At 47.5% G+C, this 22,635-nt stretch overlaps 1 protein-coding gene across 1 annotated transcript; it reads right to left on the reverse strand.

Moving 5' to 3' along the window:
- Window positions 1–5,489: 5,489 nt before the first annotated feature.
- On the reverse strand, window positions 5,490–6,378 carry C3H11orf87 (chromosome 3 C11orf87 homolog). Its single transcript, XM_060235179.1, has one exon. The coding sequence runs from the start codon at window positions 6,336–6,338 to the stop codon at window positions 5,877–5,879; it is 462 nt and encodes a 153-aa protein (XP_060091162.1). The 5' UTR covers window positions 6,339–6,378; the 3' UTR covers window positions 5,490–5,876.
- Window positions 6,379–22,635: the final 16,257 nt, after the last annotated feature.

Below are 22,635 nucleotides of genomic sequence, written 5' to 3' on the forward strand. Positions count from 1 at the left end.
GATCTTCTGCCTCCAACCACATAGTTAAACTTACCACTCCTGTACAGCCAATTAGGATGGAAAAATACCCCTGCAAAATTGGGCTTGTGGCTAGTATTTATAGATGTCTACTTTCCTTCCATCATTATGAGCCATTTCATCAAGAGCCAACAGTGTAGTGGTTAAGAGTGCAGACTCTAATCTGGGAGAACCAGGTTTGATTCCCCACTCCTTCACATGCAACTGTTGGTGCGACCTTGGGTCAGTCACAAGTCCTCTCAGAACTGTTCTCTCAAGAGCAATACTCAAGAGAGAGCTCTCAGCCCCACCTCCCCCTCACAGGGTGTCTGTTGTGGGGAGGGGAAGGGAAAGGAGACTGTAAGCCATTCTGAAACTCTGCGTGAAGTACGGGGTATAAATCCAGTCTCCTCTTCATTATAACTGCCACATGGTTGGCTTTTATACACCATAATAGCCTCCGGGAAACATAGATTTCTTTGAAACTTCAAGGAAGAATTCTCCCCACTTATATCTGCCATGCCACTTGCCATGACCCAGCAATAACTCTACAACATGCCTTGTGAATTAGTTCAAAAATTGTGATCCACCAAGACTTGCATATAGTTCATGCTATAACTCCAGAGATATCTTGACTTTGCCACCTGACAGGAACTGCAAAAATATCTGATCAAGCAGCAGGCAAGGCAAAACACATACCCAGTGAGCTGCAGTTGGAGATTCAAAAATTCTGCAAGGCTGTTTTTATAAATGTAATGAAGGAGAAGAAAAGTCTGGCTGTGGGAAGAAATGCCTGTACTCATCCTTTTCCTACTTGCAGTGACAATCCTCTTGTTCCATTCAAGTAGTGAAATGGAAAGACGGCCAAAGTATTATGGTTTAGCCAGGTTTGCCTCAAGGGAAGCTTTGCAGCCCCTCTCCCCCCACCCCTCATCCCCACAAAAGGCTACACAGATGCTTAGTTTGATATGCACCAGTCCTTTCACATGCAAGGAGTTTTTTTAAAAGCTTTAAAAGCATATTTTTAAAAATTGCGCTAGTCGGTGGAGAGGAAATGCGCTACTCTTTCTGGGCTCTCTCTAAAAATACCATACAACGAAACATGGCTATGCTTCTGGGGAGTTTGTTTTTCTAGGTTAAATCCTCAAACACCACAAACACACAAACCATCTCAAAAAACATTTGACCACAGCGAGGTAGGAGCCCTCAAACATCTTTACCATTAGCTGTGCTCCGGCACACTGCTGCAGTCTCTCTTGAAAACTGCTTATAGCCTCAGACTCCCCAAACAGTTAATACAAGCTCTTCCTCAGCTATTCTGATTCAGAAAAAGAAAGAGAGCAAGACAGCATGCAGAAGAACCATTGGCCTTATTAATACTGAATGCTAAGTGGAGAGGTTTTGCTGTAGCTGTATGGTTTTGAAGCAATTGCTTTGACAGAACCTCTGTGCCTCAAGTCCCTTTGGAAAAAGAAAAACCAAAACTCGTTCCAGATATTCTTCTCTAAGCTTGTGCATTATTCCATAGGAAACAAAAATGTACGTGTCCTAATCCCATCATCGTGCTTTCCCCAAACTGTACAAATTAAACATTTCAAAGCCAGTCATTCTCGAAAATGATTTTTGTAACCTGGAAGACTTCATTAAGTTTTACTGCATTCATTTGATGTAATAATTTGTATTTCTATTGCCTGGCACTTTGTGTGTGTGTGTGTGTACGTTTTAAACATTCTGGGTTGCTACTTGTTTTAAAACAATCCTTGAAGTAAGAGACCATTTCTCTGCAAAATAAAGCCTTGTATGAAAATTTAGCCAGAAACCATTTTAATGCACACACAGAGATATTAAAAGGCTAATTAACAACCAGAAAGGGTTGGGTTTTTTGCTAAGCTATAAATGCTATTAATTGTTATCATTTCCATTTTAAAATGCAAGCTGTGTCTTTGCTCTGATGTATAAATTTTTGTCCCTTCATCACAAATGGCACAAATTTATAATTGCAATAAGGTCTTACAGGCAGCACACCTCTGGGGAATTACTGAGTGCATAAAACAGGAAGGAGAGTGATTGATTTCATGGACTAGTAGGGCATCACCAGCCTGAAATGCACTGTAGTAATCAGAAACTTCATATTACTTTTTATTGGACCTTGAATATTATGGAATATAATTATTCATTGGAACATAATGGGCACAATCCAGCCAAAGAAAGTTAAGTGCTTTCAAGTCCTGTTACTTTCAGTGGGAGGACATTAAGCATATGCTTAAATATCAGATGGACTGTGCTTAGTTTGTGGCTAGGAGTATTAGGTACAATCCAGTCAAATTGATACTTTCAGGCATCCCGTCAGCTCAGGCATGCATAGATATTGCCCCCACTCCAGTCATGACCAGTTTGATGTGTTGAACCTGGACCTAAGCTGTCCCAGTGCCAATGAAAACAGACATCACATAATGCAAAACAAACACACACACACCATCCCTCTGAACATAGAACACAAGCATGCCAGGCATTAGGCTAGGTTGGAACTTTTCATCCCAACGTCTAGGTTCTACATGCAGAGATTATTTTATGCACTGAGAAACATTTAATCATGGAAGCCCTTACCTTTACTCTGAAGTGGTACATTCAAATCACGTTTATTACAACATCCCCTGTGTGCAAGGGGTAGGCCTAGGTACCATTGAAAAGAAGTCAGAGATTATGATTGTTTCAGAGGGTAGCCATGTTGATCTGTAGTAGAACAGCTAGATTCAAATCCAGTAACACCGCAGAGAACCAACAAGATTTTTTGGGGGGTGAGCTTTTGAAAGTTAAAGGGAGCTTTAACTTTCAAAAATTCATACCCTGAAAACCTTGTTGATCACTAATATGCTACTGAACTCGAATCCAGATCTTTTATCATTACATCAGTTCAGGATTTTGTAGCAGGAACTCCTTTGCATATTAGGCCACACATCCCTGATGTAGCCATTCCTGTTGGAGCTTACAGTAGGCCCTGTACAAAGAGCCCTGTAAGTTCTTAGAGGATTGGCTACATCAGGGGTGTGTGGCCTAATATGCAAAGGAGTTCCTGCTACAAAAAAAGCCCTGCATCAGTTCCAATGGGGCTATCGCCTAACTCACACTGAAGCTATTTCTGAGATACACCACTTCAGACTGCAGGAGTATCTGACATATAATCAAAAGGGAACCCCAAAATGGGGGGGGGGGGAATACTACCTGAGAATCTGTCAGTTTTATACTGCTACATTGCTTTAATGTAACTGCCAAGGTATATTTGGCATGATACACCATCCTGTATCACTGTCCTGTGGCACGATACACCATCCATGATACACCAGCTGAAGCTGCTTCCTCTGGGTAGACGATAGAGCATTTGCCTAAGATTCTTGAGGTATAGATTGTAGCCCAGCAGCAATATTCAATTAGCCAAGAATGGTAGAAATAACAGAAAATATGAAATAAATCTGCTAAACTTAGATCTTTGCAAGGTGGTATCACAATCACACCGCAGTACAATATGTTGGAACCTCTGCTGCCCATCCACCAAGGCCATCTTCCCTTCGCCTTCTCCACAGATTTTCTAAAGTCTACATGCAATTCATCTAAGTGATCAGAGCATACTTTCAAAAGAGTATGCTTTCCTCTATCGCTAGGGAAAAGTGGGAAGAATGTGAAGAGAACATAAATTAAAGATAAGCAGAAAATTACATCCAGTTGAGTCTTTACTTTTTAATGTGTGGCCAGGAGATGCCTTCTTCCATTTATTTCTCTTTGTTGTATCTGCTATTAATTAAAATGCACTTAAGAGCTTCTATCTCTTCCTGAGCCATTGATTTTAGCTTTAAAATAGCCCACTCTCTTAACGCAAAGTTTGCCCCAAAAAGGCAGGGTGGGGGCCTGAAAACAGTTGAGCCAAACAAACTGTATTTCCTGCAAGTAACATTTCTTTTGCTTGAAATAAATGAGATAAATATTTTCAAAAGCCACCTAAGGCCACAATAGAGGCAACTTTAAAGTACACTGACGATCTATGGAAGAGGTGAGCACATAACTATTTCCCAAGGAGATAAAGAGTACATTTCAAAGTATATAATTTTGGATGGAACTCTCGTTCGTTATTCTATTGAACAACATCCAGCCCAGGCTCTCCCCCACTCTCTTTTCTTCATGGTCAAATAAGTTGTGAAGTTAAATACATAAAACTGCCTTAAACTGAATCAGATCAGAGGTAGAACTGTTCTCTCTGTTGTAGCTATTGGAACACATGAATACTGAATCAGACCATTGGACCATCAAGGTCAGTATTGTCTACTCAGATTGGCAGTAGCTTTTCAGGGCCTCAGGCTTCTGCACTGCCTACTACGTGGTTCTTTTAACTGGAGATGCCAGAGATTGAACCTGGGACCTTCTGCATGCCAGGCAGATACTCTGCCAATGAGCCATAGCCCTACCTCTTGTAGACACAGAAAGTTAGTCTTTGGGGAAATCACATCAGGTTCTTTTACCTGAGTTTTTAGTAGCTGATATTTTTAGAAGACACCCTGGAGGTCTGAATCCACAAAAGAAGGACAGGAGTGAAGGAATACATGGTATGATATCACTGTATAGCAGTCTAGCGTAGAACAGGTAACATACACACAAAATCCTCATTAGAATAGCAGAACATTGCTTCTGGACTGATGGATAAATTCAATTCTCAACTGCAAATCAGTCTGGACTAAACTACACTGTAAAAGAACGTCCATAAGATATAGCATAAAGTGGGTTTCTTGCAGTACCAACAATGTGATTACTTTTTTACAAAAATCGATGATGAAATAAGTTACTGCACATCGCATTGGTCTTGCTCACCACAAAGGGTACCTTATTCCAGATTTAATGTAAGAAAAAGGCTTGTTACATTTGAAAATGCCTCGAGAAACAGAGAGAAATACAACCCAAAACATTCCTGTGGAGCAACCCCACCCCCTCCCATAGATAGAGATACAGAAGCATAGCTAGACTGTTTAGTTTTCGCAGCTTTGCAGGGCTCAGGGCAGGTAATACTGCAGAGAGAAGGAGAGAAATTAAAAAGAAGGGAGCAGCGTTGGGCAGGCCATTTTTTACTTACTTGGCTTTAACCAGGGGTAAATGTATCGAAAAGGGGGCGGGGAGAACAGTTTCTTAAACAGGAAAACATGACGGTGTTAGGGAAGAAAAGGAAGAAGTGGGCACAGTTTCTAGCCCCAGAAACCTTACAATAAGAGTAATCTCACTCTTCATTCATAGCAAATGGGGCAAAAAGAAAGCCCCCCTTCCTAGTGCTAGTGAACCCCAAACAAATGCTCAGAATCAGTCTCTTCCTTTTCATTATCAAACCCCCCCCCCTCTCATTTTCATCCCCCGTTGCATTCTTGGCATTCATCTTTTTTGAAAAATGGTCCTTTAAATACCATTACAATTAAGTATAATCCCCAATGCAGAAGAGTTGGGAAACAGATATGCTGTTTTATACATATTCGAGATCTCTTATGTATGTACATCTCAACTGTTACTGCCCGCACCATTTCTTCAGGTGCAGATGACTTTATATTTGGTAGCAACTGTGCAGCTTTTCTTTTTCTCGTCTTCTCTTAAAAGGAAAAAAAAAATACATAAATGAAGAGACGCATCCTTCCTTTTGCAAAAGTCAAGAAGAAACGCAATAGAATTTGTCATGCGCTTGAATTCTGGCTTGTTCTTTCATTATCAATCATAGTAATAATAATAATAATAATAATTTTTCTTCATCATCTTCTTCGGGATTATAATAATCACTCAAATATGTACAAACACCAAACAAGTGTTTTTTTGGTGAGGTCTCCACACACACAAAAATAATAAAATGAAGGAAATCAAGACAATACCACCGTTTGCAAGAGCCCTGGAGCATCTGTGTCCAAATAGGATCTTTCAGGATGGGGATTTTGAGGTTCCAGGACAGAAGTACACTGGATATTAGAATCCTGGTCGGTTCTTCCAAGGCCAGATGATTCTCTTCCTTGGGCTATTTCACACGGATCCCCTGGCTCGTTGCTGGTGGCGCTGCAGTGGTCCCGTTCGTATTCCTCCTGAGCTCTTTGCATTTTCCGCTTCTTCATCTTTCTCTTGTGGACGTGGAAAGTAATGAGAGAGAGCAGGATGAGGCAAAAGATGAGGGCGACCAGGACGATTAGAACGACAGTGGAGGAGAAAGACTGGAAGAGCTGCCCCACTTGTGTGATGCAGGTGCTGCTGGCATTTGAAGAGCCAGATGTCCTGTTCAAGAGGCAAGGCGGCAGGGAGAGCCTCAACTCCTTGGAAAGCTTGGCACTCATTGAGGAAGCTTTTTTATCTTTAAAAAAACGAGGAGGGTTGTCTTCCTGTCCCTGCAGAACGCTTGTGGCAATTTTGTACTCGCTGGAGTGTGGGGCGGTGGGGGGGGGGATGCCTCACCTTCGCACAATCCCGCCCTCGTTTTTTTCCTAAGAGGAAACGAAGATCCAGCCTGCAAAAGGGAGGAATGAGTGTACCACAGCTTCAATTGTTTAAAACGGACACAAGGCACAGCAGCCCAAAGCCCCCCTCTCAGCCTCTTCATCACCCCTGTTTCCCCACCATCTGTCCTTCTAGCCACCTATCCGGGCCCCCAAGTAGTAGGATTCACGTTGTTCTAATAGCGGGCATAAGGGAATATCCTGTACCCGGCATAATGAGCCGGCCCCCCGCTGGAGACAAAGCGATTTACCCCCTGCAAGCCTATGCAGAGTTGCTCCAGCAGAAACCCACCGACCCGGCTGCTTTCAGTCGGTCGGAACGCAACTCTGCCTAGGATTGCGCTGGAGGAGGGCGAAAGGAAGGCAGGGCAGTGCCCTGTTCGGAAGCCTGCATCCTCTCCATCCTCGCTGTCCTCCAGGTCCGGGGGAAAGCAAGAGCATCGTCTGCAGCGGCAAACCCCAACCCGAAGTCCAGCAGCAGCAGCGCCGCTGTATTCCGCCGCGGGGAAGGGAGGGGATGGCCAGGGACCGCCTCGGCTGGCACCGCCGTCGCCTCCAATTACTCAGCACCTCGGGAGTTTCCAGGCGTTTCCCCTGCCCCGAGTTCCAGCGGCGGACAAAGTTTGGACTTCGGCAGGGCGCCCAGCTCGAGCTGCATCTCTCGGGGCTTCCCCCTTTCCCCGCCCGAGAAGGAGGGACCCGGCTCGGCTTCGCGGCTAGGGCGGGCGAGGCGAGGCTGCCCCTCGGAGGCGAGGCAACCCTGGCCGCGGGAGGTCCGGCACGGAGCCCTCCCCTCCGCCGGCGCTCCCCCCCACCCCGCCCCTTACCTGCGCTGCCCGGGAAGCCGCCGAGGGAGCCCCCAGCTGCCGCGCTCTCTCTCTCGCTCGCTCGCTCGCACACGCTGCGGAAAGCGCTGACTGGAGCGGGCAGAGCCGGAGCCGCCGCCGCTTCGGGGAGCTCAGCGCGCAGCCTATAGCCAGCCCGGGCGGTGACGTCACGGAGCTCGTCCCCCTGCCGGCCGGCCGGCCTGCCTGCGCCTCGCTCCCCGCCGGCGCTTTGGGGGGCTGGAGGGCGCGCGGGCTTTCTTCTCCCTAGGCACGCCCGCCCCGTCGCTCCCACACTCAGGCGGCGCCCCCCTCCACGCCTCGCCTGCCGCTCTTCTTCGCTGAACTCCTCCTCACATCTTATTGCTGCATTCCCCAAACACTTGCCCCCCCCCCCCCGCCGCCATGGATTGTGCCTGTTCCTGTCCAGCTGCTGAGCCTCTTAGCCACACCAGCCTCACAATTCTCCCCCAGGAGAAATCTCCACTTATTCCCCTGTCCCTACCCAGCTCTCAGCCGAAGAAGCCTAACAATTGGATTCCTTCATCGATTGGGGGGGGGGGGGGGCAAACAAAAAGACCACTTTCTGACATCTTTACCTGTTCCCTAATCACACCGATTCTTCATCTGCTAAGAAACCCCACTGATCTATGGGATTTCTGCTCCCAATCACTTCAGGTAAAATTTCCACTTACTCTGCAATCCCCCACCCAATTCCTTATCATGTTGATCAAATAAACCTAACAATTCAGTTCTCTCATCCACAACAATCTCACTGATTTATACCATTCCTATCCTTTTCCTCATCATTTCAATCAAAAAGCCTAAAACTCCCTCTTTTCTATACAAAGTGCCACTCCTGTTATTAATTTGGAGGTATTTATTACCCACCTTCTCCCCAAATGCTCAAAGTGACTTACAGAACTTGGAAGAAATTTGAATAAAAACATAAAACCAATTGCCTAAAATGACTAATACAATTAAAATCCTAAGCAGCAAAGTAAAAATAGCCAAACAGTAGGGTAATTTACAACAATGTAGTTCAAGCAATTTAAAAATTTCTAAGGATAAGACAAATGCCAAGGATGACAGCTTTCTAAAACATGAAAATGTTTTTGTGTGTAATATTTAAGAGAACACCTGGATTTATGGTCAGTAAATACATCTACAGATTAACATACTATGTGCTTCGTTAATTGCCATGGGGAGGGCATTCCATAGCCAATATACCACCCCTGAAATGTTCCCAGTTGCCTCCCACCTTACTATATTATCCATCCCCAATCACACTCACCTCAACCAAATACACTTAATTTCCTTGTACAGAGTGCAAAACTAGCAAACTAACATAAGACTCCAGAGTTCAATTTCTACTTTATGTGAGCAAACAGGGCCTACTTTATGTGAGCAAACAGAAGCACCACCGCAGATGGTATTTTGGGGGCAACGTTAACAGCAACAAATATTTGTTTGATTTTTTTAAAATGCCAATTTCCAATTTTTAATAGTCTCGTGCTTTGATGGAGTCAAGAAACAGTCCAGTGGACTGTTGGGTTAAGATGGAGGAGCTGCACAGGGAAGCAAACGTGTTAGAAGTTCTTCTGCATTATTATGCTATCTACTCTTCAGATACTCTGTTTTGATTAGCTCAAAAAAAAATCTGCAAGAATCACTCACGTGTATCTGAAAGGGCAAGCTCAAAAATCTGGTGCTCTAGGATATATGACTGCACGGTTACACGACTTAAACAATATTGTTAAATATAAATTCTGCTGCAAACATTTCCACACACAAAAATCCAGCTTTACTAAATAAATTCTGTTTTTCGCATTTAAAAAATCTGGTAAATTGCCAACCCCATTTCCACTCCCTCCCTTCCAAAAACATGGTACAATGTGATAACCCTAATACACACACGTCTCCATATACACTTTGTGCTTCCCCTAAACTCTGCTACCTCTTTATAAACATCAGAACCATAATAATACCTTCATTGTCAACTGACACACTAATACCCACTTCCTTTGTTCAGCTACCTTTCAGCTTAGAAAATGATGTCATTGTGTGTAGAGCCCTGATTAATCAATTAATGTCCTAACTGAACTCATTTCTCATGTGGGCAGTTTCCAAAAGATCATTCACAATGAATAGAGAGATCTAGGCCAAAATCACACACGCATTTTAAAGTGCTTTAATTATCACTTGGGATACTTTAGCTAATATACATTATCACCACTCAGAAGTTATGTTTTTCCCAATTTAAACATAATAATGCCTCAGTACAACTAGCATAGAAGAATGTGCCTAGTGCCATATGCAACTAAACTTGGATTTATTTATAACATTTTTTTTAAACTTGCCTTTCTCTCAAAGGGACTTAAGGCAGGTTACAATGTTATGTAAACAAAAACATTTTAAAACCAACAAAATCAGAACTCTACATCACTAGTGATCTTCTAATATATTAGCTTGAACAAATAATTATTTAAAAAGGATTTGCTTAACAGCTCCACCTTGCATGGCACTACATTGCCCCCCCAGTTGAAATAAGAGACAGACACAAAGTATTGGGTTTAAACCGGGCCGCTTTATTAACTTCATTAACCTGTGAACTCGGCAGGGATGAAACCTAACCAGACAAGCCCCTGGGGTCACCCACGGACCCCGCCTTGTCCAAAGGGCGAGCAACCCTGCCCCCAGCACAAACCCGCCGTATTCGGGTTGTAACTGAGCGGCCAGGCCTCAGCCTTTCTCCACCTGGGCTAGCATCGATCCCCCATGGAAAGATCCGCCCGAGGTGAGGCTCTCCGTGATCTGCATTCCCCGCACTGAGCCGTTTAGCCCATCTGCGGTTCATACAGACCACCCGCACCACAGGTGCTAGGCCATAGGTGCTCCCCTGAAAACACTGTGGCCAACACATCCCCGGCCACCGCCAATGCCAAGCCTCCGCTTAGGCATTAGCGCCCCAACGGGCGGCCCAGAGCCGACCGCAAACCCTGCCGAATCTCCTCTAGGAAGGCCCGGTTGCCCAATTCTGACAAATGAACCCCATCTGACCGATAAAGGTCAACATCGTCGACCCGTATAGCCGGATGAGGGAGGAAAATGCCCAAGCCATCTTCCATGGCTTTTTGAAGTGCCCTATTAGCCTTGCGCCTAGCGCGCTCAATCTCCCCAGGAGAAAGGGCATACCTCCACACCCTGCGTGGCAGAATTGCTGACCACACCAGGACCACCCCAGGCCATCTACGTTTTATTTCACGGAGATCGGCCAATGCCTGCTGCGAGAGAGCTTTCCCCCGCAGCATTCCAAGGTCGTTACCACCTAGGTGAACAACCAATATGTGTGGAGGCGGAGCAGCCCTTTCCCTGAACAATAAGGGCATAATACCCGGCCATCGCAGGCCCCGTCGGCCAAGCCACTCCACGACCGCCCATGCACTGAGGCCCAGCTGGGTGCCAACTGACGACCGCCGCGCTTGATGGGCGGCCCAAAACACCATGCTGTGCCCGCAGATGAGAATACGCCGCCTCTCACCACGAGCCACAGCATCTGAAAGACAAAAAAAGGGGGTCAGACCAGTGAACTTAAACAGTAATACAAACCGCGCTCTAACCCCCCGCCCTTTATGGCCCGAACGGGCGAACATACGTCTTAAAGGCCGCCGACCGCCAGCGCCCAATGTGCTGTATGGAAGCTGGCGTGTAACCCATTGCAGCCGCCGTGGAGGCAGCTCCAATGCGGAACGAATGGGTTCCAAACTTCACACCCTTCAAGCCTATCGCAGCCAGGGCCCGACAGGTCACCGCCCAGAACTGGTACTTGGTGAGGGGTGAGGTATCCTCACGCCGGAAGAAGGGGCCCTCCCCCGCACCTCTAAGCTGAATATATTGCCTAACGGCCAACACCGGGCACAACTCCTGGACCGCACACTGCCCCAAAGTGATGACGGACCCCTTTCTCCATTGGTCGGTCTTGGACCGCCTTATCGTCAATACAACCTGCCCCTGGGCCATTTTGACGTCTCCTGCCTGGAGCGCCCGCATGGAAACGTCCGTCTTGGATTGCAACACCAACTCACTGATCCTTAGGGCCCCGAAAAAAGCCACCAACGAAGCCGCATGAAACAACGCGGCCTCGAAGGGGGAATAACAAATCGCTGGCCAGCTGCCAAAAAGCCCCTTCAGAATAGCTGGGGAGATGGGCTGCCGGTCATCCGTGCGTGGGCCACGCTCCCTGGCCCAACCCTCCAGCATTTTCCTGATCCTAAAGTCAGACGTACTATCCACAAACCCCCGGGCTTTGCTAATAAAGGCCAACGCTGCCATTTGGCCCCTAATCGTCTTTAGCCCCAAGCCCTTTTGCTTCTGATGTACACAGAATTGCATAATGTGGGCCGTGGGAATCGGCCAGCAATCCTTCAATGCAGCAGCCCTCCTAAATTCCCAAAATTGAGAGGCCGCCCTATTATAAGCCCTTCTCGTGCTAGGGGCTAAAGCCAACTGAATGGCCCTACCGGCTTCAGCTTCCCAAGCCGCCATAGGTCCAAGGGCATCCGCTCCGGCCGCAAGTCCGCTTCTGGGGCGAGCTGCCGAAAACGCTCCATCTGTAATCGAGATAGAGCGTCCGCCACCCCATTGCAGACCCCGGGAACATGCCTCGCCGTGAACAAAATGTTCAGCCGGAGGCAACGCAGCGTAAAAGATCTAACCAGGTTCATGACGAGCAGAGACTTTGACGTTAAGGAGTTGATAACATGTACTACTGCCATGTTATCACACCAAAAGAGCACGGAATGGTTGGCAAGTTGCTCACCCCAGAGCCAAACGGCGACTAGGATAGGGAAAAATTCCAAGAAGGTCAGGTCCCTGCTGAGCCCACTGTCCAACCATTCCGTAGGCCATTGCTCTGCACACCAATGCCCCCTAAAATACACACCAAACCCCGTAGATCCGGAGGCGTCAGAGGAGATCTGAAGCTCAGCTTCAATCTTCAGTTCCTCCCTCCAAAATGAAACGCCGTTGAATGCTTCCAAAAACAACTCCCAAACTTCGAGGTCCGCCCGCATTCCTGCGGTCACGCGGACCCGATGGTAGGGGGAACGCAGCTGCCGCATAGCGTCACAAAGACGCCGCAAGAAGGCCCTGCCTGGTGCCACCACTTTGCATGCAAAGTTGAGGTGACCCACCAACTGTTGCAGCTCCAGCAACGAAACCTTGCGCCGACCCTTCAAGGTGGCCAACCGAGCCCTAAGGTCCCTTACCTTCCCCTCTGGCAGCCGAGAAGACTGTTCGTGGGTGTCCAGCTCAATCCCCAGAAAAGTAAGTACCGTACTGGGACCCTCCGTCTTCTCCTGCGCCAGGGGAACCCCAAGCTCGCTGGCCAACTCCTGAAAAGCCCCCAACAACCTGGCGCACTGCCCAATGCCCGGAGGACCAACCAGAAGGTAGTCATCCAGGTAATGCGCCGTGTCATTGCACCCCGTCCTGTCCCGAAGCACCCACTCAATAAAGGAACTAAAACGCTCAAATGCGGCACAGGATACTGAGCAACCCATAGGGAGGGCACGATCCATGTAGAATTTGCCCTCGAAGCAAAACCCCAGGAGCTCAAAATCCTCGGGGTGAACTGGCAAGAGACGAAATGCTGACTTAATGTCACATTTCGCCATCTCGGCCCCAATTCCACAACCCCGCACCACTTTGACCGCTTGGTCAAATGAAGTGTACCGCACCGCACACAGTTCCTCAGGTATGGCGTCATTGACTGACGCCCCTTTGGGGTAGGACAAGTGATGAATGAGGCGATACTCCCCAGGTGCCTTCTTAGGCACCACCCCCAGGGGAGATACCCGCAACGTTGCGACAGGAGGCGAATCAAAGGGTCCAAGGACCCTACCCTCCTTGCACTCCTTGGCAATCTTAGCCCGGACTATGTGTTCCAGACCCACCACTGACTTAAGGTTAGGAGCCATAAAAGGGGCCCTAGGTCCCTGGTAAGGAATCCTAAATCCGGATGAAAACCCCTCCAACAAATATTGCCCATCGGCTTTCCTCGGGTACCTCGTCAAAAACTTATTGAGGACCCTCAGCCGAATGGGACTGGGCCCCTTTTCCAGGGGGCTGTTGATTGTTGCCCCCGCCCCCGGGACGTTTGCCCCAAGGTTTTGGCTTGGACCTGCTACAGGCGGACTGGGCATGAGGCCCGCTACACAGCGGGCACTCGTGCTTGAACTTACAGAGCTTCCGGGTGCACACTCCCTTAGAAGTGAACTCCCAGCATAGCAGCCGGGGTTGAACCGGCTGGCCCGCCGACGGGCGGGCTCCCGCAGCAAGCTGCTGATGCTGTTTTTGGACTAAATGTCCACTGTCCGACCTGTCGCCAGGATTAGGCCTCACCGGGGACATCAGCTGCAGCCACAGCTGCTGGTTGACTTGGTCCCAAGGCAACCCGGGGTTCACTGCAGCCCTCATCCTGAAGGCTTCGTCATATTGCAGCCATGCTGCACCGACGAAGTCCGTGTATGCCCTATAGATGATATCAATATATTGAAAAAGAGCAGCAGCCCGGGCAGGCTGCGCCCTAGCAATAACGCCCGCAAAAATCAAGAAACCAGGCAGCCAGTTTGCCCAAGTCCTATCAACTTTGCGGCGTTTTAGCTTTTCTTTATCCTTCTCGTCAAGCTCGTCCTTACTTTTCTTCTCGAGCTCTCTATAGAGAAGGCCGAAGACATCAACATACTCTCCGCGAAGAATCCTCTCCCTGGTGGCCCCCGTTAAATGATCCCCCAGCGGCAGGGAAGTGTCCCCGAAGGGGAAAGCGTGCACTGGTATGCTGGCGTAAGGGGTCGGCGAGTAGAACCAACCGCCTCCAAGCCCAGCAGGGGACAATCCTTGCATCTGGGCGTATTGCTGCCCCCCCCAAGGCAGAACCCCTTGGGGGGGTGGCCCTGTGGGAACTGCTGGTGTCGTTGCCCCCGCCTGTGAACACGCCAACTGCAAGCCAGCGCTGCCCAACCCCAGCCCCTGCATGCCAGGACTCTGTAGGCCCCAAGACCAGGGCAGGGCGGCACCCCACTGGCCGGCGGGTGTGCCGGGCTGCCCTGCACCCCAAGCCCCTCCACCCATCCCATGGGGGAGGGCGGGCAACTGTATCGGTGCCCAGGGCCACCCGTGAGTTTGGTGTGGTAACAACTTACCCCCAGCGCCAACCGGAGTTCCTCCACCTACAGGGTTTTGTGGTCCGAAGCCACCGCCAGCACCCCCACTCAGCTGTTCACCAGATGGTCCCTCGCCAGGGTCCTCCTCATCGTCCGGCTCTGGCTGCTGCTCAGGAATCGCCACTCCACCCTGCAATGCAGACAGCCTGGCAAGCATCTCAGTTTCAAACGCAAGGCGCGTCGACCGCCCTGAAGCGCAACGACGCCCCTGCCAAATGGGGGCCCCCACAGCAAGCTGCTGCTGCTCTAAAGCCTCGACCTGATTAATGATAGCCAACCGGACTTGCTCACTCTGGGCCCGCTCATCCACAGGGCGCACGCGGGGAGGGCGTGCGGGCTGCTTGCCCTTGCTTTTACCTTGACCCTTTTTAGGAGCCATGGCAATAACCCTGACCTTATTGAGGCTAGTCAGTAAATACAGGGACCACACAGGGCAAAGTAGCAGATAGCGATGTGTTCCTGTTTAACAGGGACCACACAAGGCAAGGCAACTCCACCCCCAATAAGAATGCCTCCACAAAATGGCCGCCCCCACTGTAAGAGCCTCCTCATGGGGTATTAATCCAATGTAAAATGGCCGCTGCTGGCACCCAGCCAATGGCCGTTTCCAGCTCCCGCTAAAAAATGGCCGCCGCGTGCGCCGGGCTCGCTAGCGCCGTGCCTTCCTTGCCGCTCAAAAGGCCCCAAAATGGCTGCCGCACCTTCCTTGGCGCACAAACAGCCTCACAATGCCCACAACACGCGCCGGAGGATAGCACAGGCCTTAGAATTATCCCCCCGCGCAGCTAATTAAAGCACAGGCCTTCCCCTAGCCGCCCCAAGGCTTACCGCCCTTTGCCAAGTTCTCCGAGCGTGTGTTAAGCGCAAGGAGCTTCAGCCCGAAAATGACAGGGGCTCGAAATTGGCCGTCGCAAGCGCCTAGCACCAAGCTCGCGGCTTCCAAAGACCCCCGCCCGGCTGACAGCCGCTACGCACGCTACTACCCACCAACGGGTTCCCCCCAGGCGCCCCCCTGTCAACAGCCGCCGCTCGCGCTATCCGCCCCACTGCCTCAACCGACAAACCACGCTCCCTCGACGACGATCACCGGCCGCTTGCGCTGCCCACGCCTGCGCTGCCAGCCGATGCACCGCAAACTGCCCGACCCTCGACGCTCCCAGGCCCCGAAGGCCGAAACGACGCCGCTCCGCACGAGGCTCTCTGTCAGAGAGCCAAAAGACAACCACCCTCATTCAGGGCGGGGCCAAGGCTTATATAGCCTTGACACCACGCCCCTCTTAATCCCCGGATTGACTTACCTGTCAATCATTGTCCTCATTCTTCCGGGGGGGCAAAAGCGGCCCCCAGCCCGAACGCCGGCTACGCCGGCTTGGCTGGGAGGGCCGAGCCTTAACAACATAAGGGCCTTGCTGACATTCTCAGAAAGGCCATTCCATAATAGTAACATCACACCAGAAAACAGTCAAGCACAGGGCTCAACATGGCACCCACGAGAAATTTGATGCTCTCTAGCATCTTTCCTGAGGTCTTCCAAGTGTTTGGGTGGTGCCAGTGTGTCTCCTGATTACCAAGGCATCTGATATAGTACCAGAGATTTTATTGGCTGTGCAAATTAAAATAGCATTGTTTCAGCAGCAGCTGCTCCCACAGTGTTGGTTTTATTCCTTCTCTCACTCCTCTTTCCAAGTGTATTTTTAAAAATTACTCCTCTTGTCCCCTGTATTTGGGCTGTATGTATGTGTGTGACTTTACTTCCCATGGTGGTCATTTTGTGGTTGGCTCCATCTCCTGTGGGGACCATTTTATGGTTGCACCCACCACCCTGTTTCAGAATTCCAAAGGTGCCCACAGGATCGAAAAGGCTGGTCTATCATAAGCACAGGACATCCTTACCTGTCTTACTTGCTATGTATCTGAAACAAGTCCTGTTCTGAGAAGCAAAGTTGCCATACAGGAGTGTACTTGGACAAGTGGTGTTGAAGATAACGAAAGTCCTAGAAGAACTTAATTTATTTTATTTATTTTTATTTTTATTTATTTAAGATTTATATCCCACCCTTCCCACAAATGGCTCAGGGCGGCTCCCAACAATTAGTCAAACATAAGATTAGACAATATTTAAATATATAAACAGTTAAACATTTAAAACAGTTAAAACCTTAAAAACCAGTAAACATTCCAAATATATATATATAAAACAGGAGTCTGGCAAGCTACATTGAGTTTCTCATCTTAGCTAGGTGTAAGCTAGCCGGAAGAGGGTCGTCTTACAGGCCCTGCGGAACTGAACAAGAGATAAATGGTGACATGATTTCCTAGTTTACTTAATTTTTGGCTCTGCATCCTTCATCATCATTCTGAACTTTGTGGCCAGTTTACAGATGCCTAGCTTTATCTTCTGATGAGTTATGCCTGCCAGAGACAACCATAACTTTCAATGCAAAAAGTGTATGTTTGTGTGGGAGTTTGGAGATTATGCAGGCCAGGATGTTTCAATGCCCATCATGTTTGACACTGCAATTCCCACAACCATCATTAAGCCAGTGGCCTGTTTTGAGACTCCTAACTTCATTTTCTGATGAGTTATGCATGCCACAGACAGACACACTGATGTACTGACAGATCCTTTTCTTATTATAGGTGTCCGCCTATATAGGAAAGCATATATGCCCTTTTAAAATAAACTTTTAAAAGAAGTTTTAATTGATTAGGAATATTGATACAGACAGGAAGGGAAAAGACAATGGATTATATTTCTAGCTATATAATTGTGGGCATATGTTTGCGTTATTTTATTTATTTCCCTTATGACTATCTTCAGCAGGGAACAACTTGCGCCAGGGGGCCATGGAAACTTCTATTGCAGCTGTGTTGTCTGAATTCCTTTGTTGAACTTGCAGTGTTTTTCCTGTACTGGTACAGACACACACTTCCCCTTCCTACCTTGCAAGGCACAAAAGAGATTGGTTCAGAACGGCTGTGATCAGACAAGCAGTATGATCTGAAGTAATTGCTGTTCCCTTTCAGATTCAAAGTGCACAATCAGACAGGAAGCATCTGCCTTCTGTTTCCCAATCATTGGCACTCCATTCTGACCCACCTTTGGAGTGGAGTTATCAGGCACCAGGGAAAGTCCAGTCTTTATGGATGTCAGCGTGTTCACCCTGTGTTCCTGGATACCTGAACTCCTCTGTTGTGAATGCAAAGACAGTGGGGAAGCTTCACACTTTTGAAATTTTCATCAGGTAGCAATGTGCACATAAGCAGATCTTTGCCCCAGTGTTTTGAGTCACCGCTTGTGCATTTTGGTACCCAACACTCTATCAGGATTGGGAGCCCTGGGGAAGTTGTTTTTGACTTTCCCTCCTCCTCCAAACCCCCTCCTATTTCTTGGGGTCAGAAAGCCATGGAAATAGTTCCTAGCAAGGCTTCTATATCAGCAAGGAGACCAGGGAGGCTGGCAACCCTACTCCCCATGCCACTTTCCCCCATGCAAAGTGTGTTAGCAGAAAAAGGGTTGCTGTTGGAGAGCATCCCCTGATTGACACAACAGTAAATGTACTGAAGTCAATGAGGCTACTTTCATATAAATCCTCATGATGCTTACACACACCCACTCATATTTCACAGAAGAGAGACAATGCGAAGGGGCTGCAGTACTTGTTGGAGGGACTGTGGAGCTGTCAAAAAGGAGCCAGAGCTTTGGATACACGCATGAATTAAAGCCAAACTGAAAAGGGGGATACCGCAACCATATGAATGATGAACCCCTGGCAAGCATGTGGTGAAGCTGGTTCTGTGTGGGATGTCTGATCAAAACTTCCCATTGCAAAATAAAACTGTGTAATCAGAGGTGTGGCCAGAACACACCAAGCCTATAGCATGACTGCAGCCTATATGGACTTTGTCTTTTTGTTTTCTCTTTCCTCTTTTTCACCTTGGTTCAGTGGCAACTCTTGCATGGTGTCAGTGAGGTCTTTTCCCCCCTCCATCTCTAGTGTGTGCTATGTGCAGCTGTTGATTTACGAGCAATAAAAGAGCTTCCAGGCTTCTTTAAACCCAGAGCTCTGCAAGTCAGAGCTATTGAAGTAGAATCTATTGCTAAAGAGACAAAAACTGAAGTGACCAAAAAAGAATCTTTCATACGAAGCAGATAGGGTACAATGCAACAAAAAATGCCAGACAACCTCAGAAAGCTATTCTAAAACATCTACAGTCCAGGGAGGAAACATGGTGGGCAGATGACTAAATATGCATTTCAGACAGAATAATTCTGTTTACAGAGGACTTGAAGGTCACAAGGAAATAGTAAATTCTCCTTCCCGAGTGGCAATTGATTGATTTAAAACCTTGAGACATGTATTTTTAAAACTGAATTTCTGACTTTCACTAACAGCAAGAAAAAAAATTCAGGGAAAAACTGTAGAAAAGGGTGTATGAATAGCCCCCTGGTTTTATTTTTAGATGGAAAAGCAGGTGTAGGAGGTTTCCCCTTTTAGTCGACAATGGATAGAAACTTTTTCTTCCTATTGAAGCTTTTCCTCTCCTTTCCTACCCAAACTGTTGTTCTGCTTGTGAGGGGGGGGGGGGATAATGGAGCAGAGATCCATCAGTGGCTATTAGCTATTATTGATGGAACACTCTGTCTGGGGCAGTGATGCTTTGTGTTCTTGGTGCTTGGGGGGGAGGGGCAACAGTGCGTGGGCTTCTAGTGTCCTGGCCTCACTGATGGACCTCCTGATGGCATCTGGGGGTTTTTTGGCCACTGTGTGACACAGAGTATTGAACTGGATGGGCCCTTGGCCTGATCCAACATGATTTCTCTTATGTTCTTAAAGGGTCTCCCCGTTCAGAGACTCCGTCCCTTGCTGGTAACAAAGCAATGGGAAACAGCTGGGAGGGTCTGGGTTAAGCAGCATCTAACCAACAACTCTTCAGCTGCTAACAGGACATCCCTAGTCCCTCCTAATGGGAGGCCTCCACACATTTTGGGGTGAGGCAGCCCCATCCCGTTGGGGGGGGGGGGCTTGGTGCGATCAGACAGGGGGCATCTGTCTGCTCATGCACTCTTGCCCTCAACTGCTCTGGGTAGTTTTTACCCAAAAAAGCCAGAAATGGCTTTGGGCAGCTTGGTGGTTTCACACCACCAAGGCACCTTGCTTGCATCCTTCTACTTCCAGACAGTGAGGAGGCGACTGGCGTGTGGCTCAAAAATTTTCTACCACTTTCAAAGTGGTAGCTTTTTGAGCCATTCTCCAATGGCTGGAGGATGGGGTGAGTATGGGATGGGGATGGGTGGCAGATGTTGCCGTTTGGAAGGATTTTTCTAGTCAATTTCTGAGGTGTCTCTGAGTTGTCCCAAAGTGCCAGTCTGTAATCACCCTTCTATTCCCAATCTATCCTGTGATGTTCCTTTTCATTTTAAAGAAAAGTTGAGAGATTGTTGATAACCTTCCATCGAATGTGGCCTCTGAACACACTTTTAACTGCACTGGTAAAACCAGTTGTGGCTAATAAGTCTGTGCTCAGAACTATTTATTATTCTAGGTGCAAAATCTCAGTACACCATATGTACAATTAAACAGTTTGCTTACATGCTGAACAATGCATCATCATCTCGGAAAAGAGATTGATGTCATCATTTGTCACTCTGCCTAGCTACTTGCTGAATGTCAATGACCCTGACACTGATTTGCAACCTCTCTAGAGGTTTAGCATCATTTGTTGAAAAGTAGCTTTAGGTGTCTGCAGAAGCAATTGCTACTCTAGGTGAAACCAAATTAGGTTTTAAATGGCCTGCAAATCAAGAGCTCCCACACGGAGTTACCTTGGGATGCAAAATTTAGGATAAAATGTTGTCAAAAGTATGAGTTCTTGCTAGGCATTCTGATTCTAATTTTACAGCTCCCAGAAAGGAAAACTCAGTAAAATCTCCACTTACAATTGTAAAGTCTCTGCCCTTTGTATGGATGATGAAAGCCACCAAAGTAGGCCACCCACAGACAAAGTGAAGGTTTCCATATTCCTGGGGAATAACCTAGATATACAGATAAATATGACTTTGTAATTGAACCAAAAGGAAAAGATGGAGAGCCCAAAATGGCTTCCTTGCAGTCCCCCAGCTTATCTGTATTCCTTTCCTTATTCCCAGTTTAGAACAATGATGTTGTGAGGAGACACTTGAGGAGCTCTGCCCCATCCAAGGTTAATCCAGGCCCTTTCCTGATTCCCGTAAAAAGTCTGCTGTGAAAACATGTGAAAGCAACGTCAGCCCAGAGTCGAAAACGACTGGTGCTTGCACAGGGGACTACTTTTACTTTTTACCTTTATGTAGTATTTGCCTGTGCTTCAGGATCATGGCTCAGTCATGCCTTGGTAGATATGTTTTGTTTACCTCTGTATTTCAACTTTGCAACCACTTTTGCACACCCACAGTCAGCAAACTCAGTCTTTTTAATCACCAGAGAAGAGGGCATGTATTTGTGGGGTCATGGTTAGGTTGTTAAAATGATCAACATTTCAAGCATAGATCAATCAGAGTTTGCCCACTTTGAATAAACTGAAATTTATTCCTGACTGTAATAGTTTGGCAGCTATTCCTTATGTCCACAATTCTACTTACTCAGGTATCAGTTTTAGTTTGACTGTAGCAGACTAACATGATTGCGTCTCCAGAAGTTGTGGTCATCTTCAAAAGATGAAATTGCATGTTATGCAGAAGAGCTGGGATTAAGGAAATAATCTAAACAAGTCTACTCAGAAGTCAGTCCCATTTTATTAGGTTGGTCTTACTCTCAGAAAAGTGCTCTTAGTATTCTAGCCTGTGTCTCTCCAAATGTCCATTGTTAATGAAATGCACCTCTGTATGAAAGGGATGCTTCCATTTTCCAAATCTGTCTCTTGCATTTTCATTCAGCCCTTTCTCCAACAAGCTCAGGATGGCATACATTTCTCCCTCTCCTATTTTGCCCTCACAGTAATCCTGTTGAGCTAAATTGCACTGATAGACCAAGGTCATCCTTTGAGCTTCATAGTCAAACATGGATTAGAAAAAACATTTTATTTCATTGGATTTATGAATCGCCCTTTTTCTGCAAGCAGGGCTCAGGGTGGTTTACAATAGAATATATATATATATATATATATATATATATATATATATATATATATATATATATATATATATATATAACAGATAAGTTAAATTAAAACCTACATTAAAACCAATTCCAGGTAAAAAATCCTCATTACAGGATGGTGAGAAAATTGTAATTTCTGAACCTCCTGGGGGTTCTTCAGGTAGTGGAGGGAGAGCGTGAGAGTGACAGACTGTATGTTGTCCCATCGCTGTCCTCAGCCCTGTTGGATACCTCAGAGCATGAGGGAGAGAATTTGTTGTTGGGGTTAAGTGCACAGACTCTTATCTGGGAAAACTGGGTTTGATTCACCACTCCTCCACTTGCAGCTGCTGGAATAGCCTTTGGGTCAACCATAGCTCTCGCAGAGCTGTCCTTGAAAGGGCAGCTTCTGTGAGTGCTCTCTCAGTCCCACCTACTTCACAGGATGCTTGTTGTGAGGGAGGAAGGTAAAGGAGATTGTAAGCTGCTCTGAGACTCTGAGAAGTGAGCCGGCTGGAAAAAGAGCATTCAGGAATGTCCAGACATGCATGGCCCACCCCCGGAACAGGGATGGGCCATGGGTACCCTGGAGGAGCATCCAGAGTACTCATGTACCCATCTGCCACTCCTTGGATGCTCCTCAGGTGCTTCCCGGCTATCCAGTTGGCCAGGGAGGCACCTCAGAACTGCCTCAGAAATTAGGTGCCATTTTGGAAGTTATGTTTTGTTTACTTCATATTTCAGCTTTGCAACCACCTTTCCAAGGCAACTCTCCTGCTGGCCAGAATGGGATGCATGCAAGATGGGGACAGCAGGCAGATGTGCATGTTTGAACACATTTTTTGATCCACTTGCCTGCCTTCCCTGGGACGGCTTAAACTGCCCATCTGTAAGCAGCCTGAGATTCAGAGTGAAGGGTGAGGCATAAATTCAATATCTTCTTCATCTTCTTCTTCTCTGGGAGAGTTCCACC

This window comes from Heteronotia binoei, chromosome 3 (genome assembly GCF_032191835.1).
Source record: "Heteronotia binoei isolate CCM8104 ecotype False Entrance Well chromosome 3, APGP_CSIRO_Hbin_v1, whole genome shotgun sequence".
In the NCBI taxonomy this organism is placed as follows: domain Eukaryota; kingdom Metazoa; phylum Chordata; class Lepidosauria; order Squamata; family Gekkonidae; genus Heteronotia; species Heteronotia binoei.